The 14,354-nt window shown below is 43.3% G+C and overlaps 3 protein-coding genes across 3 annotated transcripts in view; all 3 read right to left on the bottom strand.

The window, feature by feature from the left end:
* Positions 1 to 2,451, bottom strand: part of ETH_00003220 (TBC domain-containing kinase (incomplete catalytic triad), putative) — a gene marked incomplete at both ends in the record, with an annotated part of 6,906 nt that extends 4,455 nt beyond the window's left edge. The window contains 2 exons of the mRNA XM_013372765.1: positions 64 to 257; positions 357 to 2,451. Of these exons, the coding sequence (XP_013228219.1) occupies positions 64 to 257; positions 357 to 2,451 (2,289 nt within the window). The remainder of the gene's footprint in view (positions 1 to 63; positions 258 to 356) is intronic.
* Positions 2,452 to 3,387: 936 nt separating this feature from the next.
* On the bottom strand, positions 3,388 to 10,535 carry ETH_00003215 (Similar to protein required for cell viability Yjl010cp, related; the record flags this gene model as incomplete). Its single annotated transcript, XM_013372764.1, has 12 exons — positions 3,388 to 3,468; positions 3,831 to 4,054; positions 4,439 to 4,646; positions 4,922 to 4,990; positions 5,549 to 5,704; positions 5,924 to 6,116; positions 6,590 to 7,193; positions 8,087 to 8,167; positions 9,161 to 9,197; positions 9,441 to 9,484; positions 9,862 to 10,107; positions 10,424 to 10,535. The coding sequence occupies 12 exons, from the start codon at positions 10,533 to 10,535 to the stop codon at positions 3,388 to 3,390; spliced, it is 2,055 nt and encodes a 684-aa protein (XP_013228218.1).
* A 542-nt stretch (positions 10,536 to 11,077) lies between these two features.
* ETH_00003210 (uncharacterized protein) lies at positions 11,078 to 11,922 on the bottom strand (the record flags this gene model as incomplete). The annotated part of the gene is made up of 2 exons (XM_013372763.1): positions 11,078 to 11,118; positions 11,433 to 11,922. The coding sequence occupies 2 exons, from the start codon at positions 11,920 to 11,922 to the stop codon at positions 11,078 to 11,080; spliced, it is 531 nt and encodes a 176-aa protein (XP_013228217.1).
* Positions 11,923 to 14,354: the final 2,432 nt, after the last annotated feature.

The raw sequence follows: 14,354 nt of genomic DNA, 5'->3' as shown, positions 1-14,354 counted from the left end.
CCGGGGGGCCCCCCGGGGGGGCCCCCTGAGGCAGCAAAGAGGCAGGGCAAAGAGGGGGGGCACCGAACTGAAGGCGCCAGCAGCAAGCAGCGCAGCGTGGACGTCTCCGCCCTGCAGCTGCCACCAGTAGAAGAACTCCTCAAGGCCTATGTTGTGGTTTCGCTGCAGCAGCTCGAGGCTGCTGCTGCAGCGGGGGCCCCAGCGGGAGTGCGGCAGCCAGGGGAAGGCGGGCTGCTGCTGCTGCTGCGCTGCTGCTGCTGCAGGCGCAGGCGCAGGCAGCGGCAGGCAAGCCCTGGACCCCAAACCCTAAACCCTCGCCCAAACCCTAAACCCTAAACCCTAAACCCTCGACTGACCTTCTTCGCCCTCCTCGAGGTCTTTCAAAACCCTGCTCAGCTCCTCCTGCACCTTCAACTCCGCTATAAACCCCACACACTCCGCGCCCCTCAGACACCAGCGCTGCTGCTGCTGCTGCGCCTGCTGCAGCCACGGCAGACACAGCAGCGCAGCAGCAGACGGCCGGCTCGAAGGATGCACAGTCAAACACGCCCGCAAAAACTGCTTCACTTGCTGCAGCTCCTCCAGCAGCTGCTGCCGCGCAGCAGCCTCGCTCCCTGCTGCTGCTGCTTCTGCTGCTGCTGCTGCTGCAGGTTCCTCTGGCTTGCCGCCTGCTGCTGCTGCTGCTGGCGCCTCGGGCGTGCTGCCTGCTGCTGCTGCTTTCTGCTGCAGCCAGCGGGAGCAGCCAAAGTGGCTGCGGTGACACAGCGAAGCCCCAGAGAGCCATTTGACCAGTTCCACTAAGCAGCTTTCAAACAGCTTCGACTCAGCTTCTTCAAGAGAAGCTCTTGCTGCTGCTGCTGCTGCTGCTGCTGCTGCTCCGGCATGACCACTGGTTGGCACCGGCTCCCTGCTGCCCGGCGCTTCCGCTGCACCGGCGACGTGCTGCAAAGGCTGCTTCCCGCTCCCGCCTGCTGCTGCTGCTGCTGCTGCTGTGGCGGGTGCTGCAGTGTATGTACACTGCGCGAGCATGAAGCACGGAGGGCCCGCTGCCTTCGCCATCATCTTGAGAAGCAGCAGCTTCCGGTGCAGCAGCCACCGCGAGAGTTCCGTGCCCACCGCAGAAATTGTAGGCGCCGTGGCTGCTGCTGCTGCTGCTGCTGCTGCGGGCGAGTCTGCTGCTTCTGCTGCTGCGTCTGGCGCGGGGTCCAGCGGGCGGAGGACTTGGAAGTCAAGGCCGAGGCCGCAGTAGAGCACCAGCTGGGTGATTTGCTGCAGCTTGCTGCTGAAGCTGTCTGTACACCCGGGAGTGTCATTTCCCTTTTCTCCATTTGCAGCAGCAGCAGCAGCAGCAAGACTTCCCCGGTGGGAATCCTCGGTGTCTGCATGCGGGCTTTCGCGTTTACCAGCTTGTTCCGGGTCAGCTGCTGCTGCCGCTGCTGCTGCTGCCGCTGCTGGTGCACCGCTGCTGCTGCTTGGGGGGCCGCTTTCGGGTGTACGTACACCCCAGGGGGGCTGCAGCACCTGCAGCAAAAGCAGGCCGAGGGCCCAGACGTCCTGTTTGGAAGAAGCGGGGCAGAGCTGGAGCAGCTGGGGCCCCCCCAGGAGCTGCTCAGGGGCCAGCAGTGAGAAGGGAGGCAGCAAGTCTGCAGTGGGGGCCAAGAGGGCCCCCCCCGTGAGGTAAGAGAGGCCCCACTCGCTCAGCCGCACATTTCCCTGCGGGTCTATGCGGATGGTGCGCGGCTGCAGCCGCCCGTGGCTCAGCCCGCAGCTATTCAGGTGCGCCACTGCAGCAAGAGTTTCCGCGGCCACCCGCGCCAGAAACTGCAGCTTTCCCCGGTCCCAGCTCGCCGGCGCAGCCCCTGCTGCTGCTGCTGCTGCTGCTGGCGGTGGGTCTGCGGTGGGGGCAGTTTCGCGGGGCTGCGCAGCACCTTCTTCGTTCCAGGAGTCGATTATGTCCTGCAGAGACAAAGACCAGTACTCGGAAACCAAATAAATTCGCCTTTTTGAACGCAGCACGTTCGTGTAGGCGCAGAGGTGGGGGTGCTTGATGGCCTTGAGTCGGTAGAAACGCGAAATGATCTCGCGGTGGGGCGGATCCCCAGAATCCTCGAGAACGTCTTCATATTTGGATTCTTTAAATGCTTTTGCGGACTCGTGCAAGCTGCGGGAAAACAAACTGGAGAGGAGCGCCGGCTTGCTGCAGTTCCCCGAGGAGCTGCTGCTGCGCGCTGCGCTGCCGCACGCAGCGGCAGTGCCCCCGAAAGAATGCTCTAAACCCTCATCTGCAGCGCCAGAACCTTCACAAACTTCAGGTGGAACATCAATGAATTCATACAAAGTCCCCTTTGCCTCATCTTTGCTCGCGTCCAACGGCAGACACTGCGTATCGCCGTCGGCAGCAAGCACGCTCTGCAAGCCCAGCTGAAACTCGGAACAGAAACTGAGCGACATTCCCTCAACTCATTTCTTATTTGCATTTTTCAACGCAATTCAAACTAAATTATGCTCTTCTGCGGCTTGGGAAGCCGTCTGCGTTGAGTGGCTGCTCTCCATCACATACCAGACCAGTCAATTCATAGCGCTCTCTCGGCACCGATCAAATGATCTGCTGACGAAAAATTTGAGTAAACTTTATCTTCCCAAGATTTCCGCAAGAGGAGTTATTCAATTTTACTCTTAATTCGCGGGTCTATGCCCGCTTTCCGCACAATCAGTGTCGCTGTTCCGTTGATGGGGGCCCCCTGCTCGACTCTGGGGCCCCAGCTTTCTTTTACGCGGAGCTCAGTCTTCCTAAGTAAAATCCCTATTTTCAACATCTTTGAGACTGGTTTTATGCAAATTGAAGACTTTATCCTCTACCCACGTTGGCTTTCGAGTGGAGACGCAACTGGAAAGCGCTTTTGAGCATTGCAGAAGGCAGACCAGCTGCAGATTCGCCTCCCAGTCGACTTACAAATCCAACTCTTTGCATACTAATTTATTCCTAGAAAAGCGAATTAATCTATTAATGCTCAGCTGCTACAAAGTATCTTCGGCCCTCCCGAAGAGATGCCACACTTTGTTCCAGACATGAACTTCCACTCCGCTGCAGTGCAGGAGAGTGGAAGCTGCCTTCATGTGATTCGTGGCAATAGCGAAGTCTGCTAGTAATAGCAACTGTAAAAGGGATTAATTTCGTTATTTCTGTTCTTCAAATTGCAAAATATTACCCTCAGGAAATTAGAATTCTAAAGGGAAGAAGGTCGGGTCGTGCACAGGCTGTTGCACGTCCAATGGACTAGAATTAATTGAAAGAAATAGTCAATCATGCGAAGATAAAAGCCAATCATGTGGAGATAAATATTTTTAAAATATATTTCGCCCCATTTCCCTCCAACCGATTCAGTCTCATTGTTTGTTCTTGCTATCAGAAACAGCTTTCTTCTTTCTTGAATTCACGGGGCTCGCGGCTGCCTCCAGCTTCTCCATCTGCAAATACATGAATGAATGCAAAACAACTCAAATAAATGAGACAAATGCAAAATTACAACAAAGAAAGCAACGTAAAGAGTATGAATAAGACAGAAATGCAAACTTTCAACCATTTCAACAGCCCTGTGCAATCAAATTCAATAACCCGGGAGCCTGCTCCCTAGGACGCATCTTGACAACAAAGTCGACAGAAATAGTCTGAATAATGAAATATAAGTCTCTATGCATCTAATATTCATGAATAAGGATGGATATAATATATACGACAAAGCAGAAATGCAATATGGGCAATTAAAGACAGATCCAAAAACTTTCAAATGCGCCCACAGAACCAAAACTTCGTGCGAAACAGAACAAACCTCTATTTTCCTTTTTTTCGCAATTTCCTTTTTGTTTTTCGAAGTGTTTTCTTCCTCAAATGAATCCAGAGTTGTGTCGGAAGCGGAGTCTTTGTTTTTTGTCTTATTCAGATTCGCATTTTCATTTTCGTTTGAAGGTGCTGGAGGATTTGAATTCTCTTTGGCCTTCCCAGTGAGCTGTTTCTTCTTTTTGTTCTCTTTTCCCTTCTGCTTTTCCTCAAATGCTGAAAATACAAAAACAGGAAAAAGACAAATCAAAATGGAAATGGAAATTTTCGAATTCATAGCCCTTTAGACGCGCTATCTTTCAAAAGGACCTTCTGAACTTATCGCCAATATCCTCAGTCACTATTTTATTTTCATTTTCAATTTTTTGCAATTAAATTCATTTATCTGGCAATTTGGAATCCGCTTTTTTATTTGTCGAATATGTCACTTTGCAACTAGATGAGCCACAATTGGAGTTTGTTGATTCGGCACTGGACTAAATTCAACTATTCGCAAAGTTCGCCTATAATTCTGAATGAAAAATGTTGAAACAACACTTTTCATAAATGCATTAATTTTCATTAGAATAAGAGTGTTTTGAATTTGAATATATTCGAAACTATTCGGCTTTCCTCCAAGGAATATTTCGTCGATTGCGCGTTTGGCTTCTTTTTCTGCTTTCCCCTTGGTGTTTATCTCCTCTTCTTCGTCTCCATTAATTGTTCCTTTTTTGTTTTTATTTTCGTTTTTTGGTTTTCGAAACCCTTTTCCCTCGTTTTGCAGTGGTGTCGACTCGGCCTCGGCCTTCTTGCCCTTCGGATTGTCTGGCTGCAGAAAATAGCGCAAAAACTAAAGAAAACTAACGATAATATTGCCAATGTTATTCATTTTTTAAAACGTAAAATGCCTTTTTCCTTTTTATAATTTGTTTCCACCTTTTTTTCGTGTTTCCACTTGTTGTTTGTTCCAGCAGCACATCAACAGGAGCAGCAGCAGCAGCAGCTTCAGCTATTCCTCCCGTGTCTAGCTTTTGTATTTTCCCCCTTTCCCTTTTTTAAATTTATTTTAAATTTAAAAGTATTAATAAAGATGGAGAAACTCACCAAAAGATCTGCAGCCTCCTGGTTGTTCACCTCAATGGCTGCGTCCGAAATAATATCTTTGAACAACTCCTGGAAACAAAAAAGCAAAAGCAACTAAATGACGGAAATAAAAGCAATTAAGAAATTGAGAAAACATTTTATTGTTTAATTTTTGAAATTTAAAAAAAAGAATTAAATGACGTAAATGAAGACAATTCAGAAAAGATCTCAAGGGGCCACCGGCGCATTCAACTAATTTGAATTCAACTTGAATGCGGCATTCAAGCAGTGTTACATTTCATTTCAGCTGAACACAAAGGAAAATAAGAATAAAAAGTAAAATAAAACAACAATTTTAATAAATAAAAAACAATTTAAATAATAAAACATTAAAAGCGTATTTTCGGCGAAGTTCCTGCACACTGACACCCCGGAAAGCCATAAAACAAATTCGAAAGCAGCAATTTTGTTTTTCAGCAGCAGCTTTTAAGAATTAAATTTAATTTGAATTTTAGTGCGGAGTGTCTCGACAGTTTGTGGCTTTCTGCTGCAGCAGTTTGGGAAGAATTTGAAAGTTCAAGTTGTGCAAATTTCGGATTTTGTGGCCGAGACTTTTGCTGCTGGAAGCAGCTGCAGCAAAAGGCCCACTCTCGTTTTGCTTCTCTTTTCCTGCCGCTTCTGCCACTCTTCTTTGTCTTTTGTAAATTTGTAAATTTCGCATTTCATGTACGCCGTGTAGTTCTTCTCCCTCAGTTCCAACTCCACAGGCAGCAGCGCCTCCACTATCTCCCGCTTCAGCTCGGGCTGAAGCCTCGCAGCACGGCAGCAGCAGCAGCAGCAGCAGCGGCAGCAGCATGAGCAGAAGCCGCGGCCTAGGAGCAGGGGCATTTGCAGCAGCCCCAAGAACATAAGCACAGAAGCAGCTGCAGCAGCTGCAGCAGCAGCAGCAGAATTCGCAGCGAGTTTTGGACACCGCCATCATCTGCAGCAGCAGCAGCAGCAGCAGCAGAGGCGTCAGCGTACAGTGGCTGCGTTGTAGAGAGAGGTGAGGACGAATCCCCCGACAGGGTCGAGGGCAAAGGAAGGGACAAAAGGAATTAAATGTCTTATCAAATAGTGAATGTTGCTGGGCTGTATGCTGCTGGTGGAAGTGTCTGCAATTTGCTGCAGCAGGCGAGAAGTCAGGCGGTTTGTGGTCATGAGTTCTAGGAGGGAACTGCGGGAACACAGAAGAAAATCTTCGGAATTTGGATTTATTTTCTTCACCACGGGCACTACTTTGAGTAATTATTATATTTATAAATGAATTGCAGGTTATTTTTATTATTTATATTCATTTTCAGACGCATCCGGCGCGCGCGGCGCTTCGCGCCGTTTCAGCAGCATGTGTAGATACACCCGAAGTTCAAGCGGTGCAGCGCAGCAAAGCAGCAGCAGAAGAAAGACATTTCGACGGAGAAAAAGACTAATTGAACACTTTTCTTAAAACTCATGTTGCTGCTGCTTATTTCATCTTTTGAATTTCAAATTCATGAGCAACTTCCCACGCCAACAGCGAGAAAAACTCCCAAGACCTGCGCTGAGAACTGCAGCTTTCCCGGAAACTGGAGAGCCCAGGAGTGCAAATTGGAGGAAATTGAAATGCTAGAAAAGCAAATTACAGGGAATTAAGTTCAAGACCCGACTTACTGCGTTTCGATGTCGGGAGGACCCTTTTTGTTTCTCCATTTCTTGATTTTCAGATTCAAATTCGCAGCAGTTCTCACGAACTTTTTGAATCCCGAGTTCAGCGGCTGAATTGTGTTGGCGGGAAAGCGCAGCAGCGACAGCAGCACGGAGCAGCCCGTGGGAGTGCAAATGTCCACAAGTCGAATTTGCTGCTGACTGTCTTCTTCGTTTGTTTTTGCTGCTGCTTCTTCAGATCCTTTGGGATCTTCTGGCCCCTCTTCTGCTTCTTGAGCAGCTTCGTCCTCTGCTTCTTCGTCTTGATTTGCGCGGCTCCCCGCTGCCGCTGCAGCAGCAGCAGCTGCAGCAGCAGCGCCCTCGTGCGCCGCGGACTCGCCGTCCTGCTGCAGCAGCTGCTGCAGCAGCTGCTGCGGCAGGTCATCGGGAGCGCACAGGCCCAGCAAACACCACCAGGAAAAAGAAAAAGAACTGCCGCCTTTTATTTTGAGAGTTTCGAACAGTTTGCCTGCAAATGAGGTGTACGTACACCGCAGCCGCCTGCAAGCCTCCGCGCACCGCCACAGCACCGCCCCAGTTCCGCAAAACAAAATTTCTTTGAAGTCCAAAGCTGAACAAAAAAAACAATTCGCCAACAGTCCGCAGATGTGCGCAGCACTGTTGCTGCTGCTGCTGCTGCTGCAGCAGGAGGAGACAAAGCGTGATTCACGTGAAAACCCGGAAAACCTGCGCAGCACAGCCGCTGCAGCAGCAGCTGCAGCACCAGCAGCTGAAGTAGCAGCTGCTGCAGCAGCTGCAGCAGCAGCTGCTGCCGCAGCAGCAGTAGGCAAAGCCCAATTCAAGCACGTCTACAGCAAATATGCGCAGCACAGCTGCAGCAGCAGCAGCACGTAGCACACGATAACAGCAAGTTTAAGGCAAGGACACGCAGCAAAAACAGAAAGAACAGCTGCTGCTGCTGCTGCTGCAGCAGATGATGCACAGCGCAATTTTAAGTGCAAAAAGGTGTCCAGACACCCGGAAGGCGCCGCAAATACAAAAGAAACCAAAGCGCCCCCAAAACCCGCACAGAAACCCCGCAGCAGCAGCAGCAGCAGCAGCAGCAGCAGCAGGAACCCTCCGTAGGTCCAGCTTGTCCCAAATGAATGCAAATTTGAAAAGGAAATAATTTTGATGAATAAAAAACAAAAAGAATTAAACGAAAAATCTTTTTGATAAAAAACAAAAAGATTAGAAGAAAAACAAAAGTAATAAAAATGGAGAAGCAAACAGAAGGAAAAACAAATTTTGAATCTGGAAAAAAACAAATAGTGAACAGCAAAAATGAAAGAATGAACAAAGAAATGATTTCAAATAATTTGAATTACAAATAAACAAATAAATGAACAAAGAATTGGGTTTAAACAGCTCTAAACAACAAAAAGGCAACAAATAAACAAAGTAATGTTAAGTAACTTTAAAATTAAATTAAATTCAAAATTCTGAAAAATAAATAAAAGTCACCCTGCAGCAGCAGCTTCAAATGCGGCGCTTCAAAGGACGGCGACTGCAGCACCTTCTGCAGCAAGAAATTGCCAAAGCGGCCTGAGCAGCAAAGCAGCAGCAGCAGCAACAGCAGCAGCAACAGAAGCAACAGTAGCAGCAGCAACAATAGCAGCAGCAGCAGTAGTAGCAGCAGCAGCAACAGCAGCAGCAGCAGCAGCAGCAAACGGAAACGAGCTTTAACGGGAGCCGGGACATAATAAGATAACAAAGACAAATATTTGTAATGCAAAAAATTAAATAAATTCATTTGCAGCCACATGGGCATTATTGTATTTTATTTGTTTTTAATTTATAATATATATATATATATATATAACATATACAAATAGATAAATATACAAATATATAAATAGAATTAAAATAAATATATAATTATATTTATATAGTTATATCCAATTATAAGTATTGAAATGAATTATACAACACACAAATATAATTAAAGTGAAAAAGAATAAAACAAAAATCCAGTAAAGGCAAAATCCAGTAAATTAATAAATAAACCAAATTAAATTAAATTAATTAAATTAAATTAAATTAAATTAATTAAATTAATTAAATTAAATAAATCAATTAAATTAAATGAATTAAACTCCCCACCTGCTGCGAGCTGCGGGGCCCTTTTCAAAAGAAAAGAAGAAAAAAACTTTTGAAAAGTTTGGGAAGAAAAAAAAGAAAAAAAAACTTCCAAAGTTCGACTCCCACAAGTACTCTCCGATAAGGCCTCTGAAAATTAAAAAGAGAAGTTTTAATTCTTTTTTATTTCTTTTGTTCTTCTCTTCCTTCTTTTATTCTTTTATTTATTCTTTCATTTATTATTTCGTGTCTGTTCTTTTGTTACATTTATTTATCCTTTTTATTTGTTCTTGTACTCTTTTATTTGTTCTTTCCTTCTCTTCGTTTGCTTTTTTATTCTTTATTTTATTTTTGATAATTATAAACAAGGAATTAAAGAAGAAATTAAAAGAAATTGAAAAGCTACCAAAAAAGAAAAACGAATTAAAAGGATTAAAAAAAAGAAATTTAAAAATGTACCTGCAAATTTCACAAGTTCCTCGTCGCTGTTCTTTTCCTGTTCGAAAAAGACAAAAGCAAAAACAAAATAAAATTTAAAAACTAATTCAAATGATATTAAAATAATTCTAATTTTCAAGCTAGATAATAAAACCACTTGAATGAGAAATTAAAGTCATTCGAATTGGAAATTATATAATTGAAGGCAGCACTTAAAATGTAAAAGCAAAAAAGAAAAATGGCAATCTAAAAGAAAATTAAAGAACAAAAAAATAAAATTCATTTTCTGTTTTTTAAATACCTTGGGAGAAGAGAAAAGCGCTTCGACAAGTTGCTGAAGTGGCTCTGCGGCAGCAGCAAAAAGTGAATTAAAGAAAATGAAACAAAATGAAACAAAAAAGAAGTTAAATCGAGTAAATAATGATTAACAACAACTGAACTAATTTAAATAAAAGGCGAGACCCGTAGGGACTTCACAAAAATAAAATAAATAAAAAGAAATGACGAAAGTGAAACTGCTGCCTCCGGCGTCTGGGGTGTACAGACAGCTGCGAGTGAGAACTGATATTGGCGGAAAGCTGACGGATTCTTTTGGAAATTGGAGGAATTGAATTCATTTTTAATTATAAAACCTTATTTAAATCAAAAATAGATTAAATTCTATTTAAATAATTTTAAATAATTGAAAATAAAGTCAGTTTCGCAAATTTCATGACTTTTACCTCGCAGCTGCTTCGCCTGGAGCGCAAGCCCCAGGACCTGCAGGCAAGGCGCCGCGTAGGGGTCGAAGGGCAGCAAGAACTTTTCCTTTTGCAAAATTTGAATTATTTCTGTTGACAAATGAATTAATTCCTTTTCGAAAGAAGGCGGGGTGGCCAGCAGAGCTGTACATACACCCGAGGCCTTCGCGTCCAGCGAATTCACTTCTTCCGCAGAGTCCAGCCGGTGCTGCCGGCGCGCCCGGTGGCCTATCGCGAAAAACGAATTCAAAAAGAAACAAATAAAGTCAATTATAAATCAAAAACAAAATCAATGAAAGCAATCAACAGACAGCTGCCTCGAAGCCAGCGAACAGCAACAAAAAGGAGCCCGCAGCAGTAGCAGCGGCAGCAGCAGCAGCAGCAGCAGCATTTCAAGGGTCCAAAACCACATCGATGGCGGCCTGAGCGCAGCACTAATTGTCTCGGGAGTGAACTGGAAAAGAGGAGAAGAGGGGGAGTCTGAAGAGCCCGAAAGAGAAATAAAACAAATAAAAAGAAATAAAAAACTTCAACAAAAACCCACCCGCCTCCTCCGGGGCCACCAGCCCGTCAGCCCCAGCCAAAGCCCTCACAGCCGCCCTAAAAATGTGACAGCCAAATTTGCTTTTCAAAAGGCCCTCCCAGCCCTCCGGCATTTTTCTGCAAAGTCCACCGCATGCACTTTGCTGCTGCTGCTGCTGCTGCTGCTGCTGCTGCTGCTATACAGCTTTGCTGCAGCAGCTGGCATACAGCTTTGCTGCTGCTGCTGCATTGCAGCTTTTCTGGTGCTGCTGCTATACAGCTTTGTTGGTGGTGCTGCTGCTGCTCCTGCGGAGCAGCTTTGCTGCTGCTGCGGCGGCCAGACAGCTGCTGTTGCTGCAGCCAAACAGCTTTGCTGCTGCTGCTGCTGCTGCTGCCTTTTGGCTTTTTGTTACGAAGGCAAAATCAGAAACTCGGGAAATAAAGAAAATGCAAATTGGCAAATTCAGAATGAACCAAAAAACAAACGAAGACAAAATAATTAAATAAACACAAAAACGAAAAAACAACCCACAGATAAATAAAGAAACAAGCAAATAAATAAATAAATAATTAATTAATTAATTAATTAATTAATTAATTAATTAATTAATTAATTAAATATTCTGCAAGGAGTGAGAAACGCAAAATATTGGCGGAGACGAAAAGCAGGAGTTTCTTACCGCAGCTGCTCCATCATAGACAGGAATAAATCGGCAGCTGAAAAAGTAAAACAAAAAACAATTAATTAATTAATTACGTAATTATAAATAAATAAATAAATATAAATATAAATATAAATATAAATATAAATATAAATATACATAAATAAATAAATAAATAAATAAATAAATAAATAAATGAAATCAATTGGTGGAACAGAGCAGCAAGTGCAAAGAGCAGCAGATTTTATCTGTTTAAAGCAGCAAGTGATTTTATGGGCGCAGCAGCAAGCAGCAGCAAGCAGCAGCTAGCAGCAGCAAGCAGCAGCAAATAAAAACAAAGGAAATAAAAGCTGGGATTCTTTATCGTACTTGTTTGCGCCTCCTGCTCTGCAGCAGCAGCAGCAGCATCTTGGGATTCTTGCTGCTGGCTGCGCTTCTTTGCTATTTTCTTGGCCTTTTTGCTGCTGTTCAGCAGCAACTCCTGCTGCACTGCAGCAGGAAGAGACTGCAGCAGCGTCTGCAGCACGTGGGAGCCGCTGGGGTGTACAGACAGCTGAGAAACTAGGGGCACGAAGTGGCTGAGGAGAAGCCGCCAGGTGTACAGACACCTCAGCTTCGCGGCTTCCAGCGAAGGTTCTGCTGCTGCTGCTGCTGCTGCAGCAACTGCAGCAGGCAGCCGCCCGCCGCTGCTGCTGCTGCTGCTGCTGTTGCTGCTGCTGCTGTTGCTGCTGCTGCTGTTGCTGCTGCTGCTGCTGCTAGAAGGAGAAAAAGACAAAAAGTTTGCAAGTAAAGAAATCAACTTTTCTGCTACGCGGCTGCACTGCCGTTCTGACAGCAGCAGCAGGCCCTGCCAGCACATTCAGAAACAACTCAAATAATATTCGAATTAAAAATTAAATTAAATTAAATTAAATTAAAACAAATAGAACTAAGTTAAATTAAATTAAATTAAATTAAATTAAAAGTAAACCAAATTAAAGTTAACAGTCTAAAGGATCAGGAACAGGTTTGAGGCAAAGTGAAAGACAGCGGAGAACAAATGAAAATGAATTAAAAACTGACTAAAAACTAATTGAAAACAAATTTGAGATAAATTTAAAATAAAATTAAAATAACTTAAAAATAATTTAAAACAATTTAAATATATATTTCAAAAAGCGAAAAGGAAACATTTAGCGGCAAATCAGTTTCTTCGGAACTGCTGATGGTTGTGCTGCTGTGCTCTGAGAAACTAGGAAAATTTAAATTTGAATTTGAAATTAAATTTGAATTTGAGTTTATATTTATATTTAAATTTGAAATTAAATTTGAATCTGAATTTAAATTCAGATTTAGATTTAAATTTAAGTTGAAATTTGAATTTGAATTTGAATCTTGAATTTGAATCTTGAATTTGAACTTCTGCATCTTCTGAAATGCAAGTTCACGTTTTCGCAGCTGCTGCCTCTGAGTTGGAATTTCGTCGAATTCCTTTTTAAAATGAATAATTAATTTATTTTCAAGTTTTAAAAACTAAAAATAAATTAATTATTATTTTTTAAAATATTCAATTTGTATTTTAATCACCAAGATCTGCTGCTTTCCCGAACCCACTCGGCTGCAGATTTCCTCCACTGTGGACGAAACGAAAGCTTCCAGTTCTTCCAAAGAGTGAAAAGGACAAGAACTAATTAATTCATTTATCCGCAAAAAATAATCCGACACATCTGGCTGCTGCTGCTGCTTCCGCTGCTGCTGCTGCTGCGGGAAGTCTTCAGTTTCATCTGCTGCTGCTGCTGCTGCTGCTGTTGCAGCGAAGTCGTCGGGTGTACATACACCTGGGAGTTCTTCATGCGCGTTTTCGTTTTTCAGCTTTTTGTGGCGGCGGCCGCCGCGTCTCTTTCCCATTTTAAGCTTTGCAGTTCTTTATTTTATTTTCAATATTTATTTTCTTCTTTTATTTATTTCGAAGTTCTATTTCCACTTTTTTCGGGTGTCACTACTGCTCGTCGATGCCTTCTGGTCCTTCGCCCTTCGCCACCTCGAGGCACTCCAGCTGCGTCTTCTCCGTCTTCAAATGACACTTTTCGATCTTTTTCAAATTTAAATAAAAAGAAGAAATAAAAGAAGAAATAAAACGGAAAAGATCTCCAAGTTGCAGCACCACGAACCAACCCAGCCCTTGGCTCTCCGCTACCCAGCTTAAAGCCTCCAGGTTCCACTTTTTTATTTTATTTTTCAATTCAAATAAATATTCCCATTTTTAAAATCGCTCCAACAGCAAAAACAAAGAAACTCTCCTTCTGTGGGGCAAACTCTGTACCCGGGGGGCCCCTGGGGGCCCCGGGGGCCCCAGGGGCCTCCCGGGGCCCCGGGGGCCCCCCGGGGCCCCTGAGGCCCCTGGGGGCGCACATCCGTTCAAAATAAGCAGTAGTATGGATAAAAATAATATAGTGAAATTTTAAATTGTAAAATCTAAATAAATAAATAAATTAAATCAATAAAAATAAATAAATAAATGGGATAATCCGTGGTGGGGTCTGTTCTTCAGCTGAGGGGAGCTCAGCCGAGCCTTGTGTTCGTGTAAAACAAACAAGCAAACAAATAAATAAATAAATAAATAAATAAATAAATAAATAAATAAATAAATAAATAAATAAATAAAAGAAAAAATAATAAATAATAAATAAGAGGGTATATAAATAAATGATTATACAAACAAATAATAAGGGAGGCACTTAATTTGCATGCAGTTCCTAAAGGGGCCCGTCTGCTGCTGAAGCAGCAGCAAGTAACTGCAGCAGCAGCAAGTAACTGCAGCAGCAGCCACGGCAACAGCAGCAACACCCCTACCGCTAAAAATAAATCAATCATGCGAATAATAATGAATAATATATATATATATATATATATTATTATTATTATTATTATTATTATTATTATTATTATTATTATTATTATTATTAGAACAATAATGGCATTAATACAACAATGGCAGCAGCAAATAAAAGCTGACAAAAACCAAACGGATCCTCTGGGCTGCCTACAGCTGATGTACTTGGCCATTTTTGCCATTAATGCCATTAACACTATTGCCATTATTATTATTGTTGTTATTATATTAATGTCATAATTAACACTATTGCCATTATTATTATTGTTATTATTAAACTAATATCATTATTGCCATTATTATTGTTGTTGTTATTATGTTAATATCATAATTAATAATTATCACCATTACTATTATTGTTGTTATTATGTTAATATCAAAATTAACAATGATAGTAGCATTATTATTATTCACTACTA

The sequence above is a fragment of the Eimeria tenella genome, genomic scaffold (assembly GCF_000499545.2).
Source record: "Eimeria tenella Houghton genomic scaffold, Eth_scaff107, whole genome shotgun sequence".
NCBI lineage: Eukaryota > Apicomplexa > Conoidasida > Eucoccidiorida > Eimeriidae > Eimeria > Eimeria tenella.
Note: the sequence above shows the minus strand (reverse complement) of the source record. Positions and strands in the feature narration are given on the sequence as shown.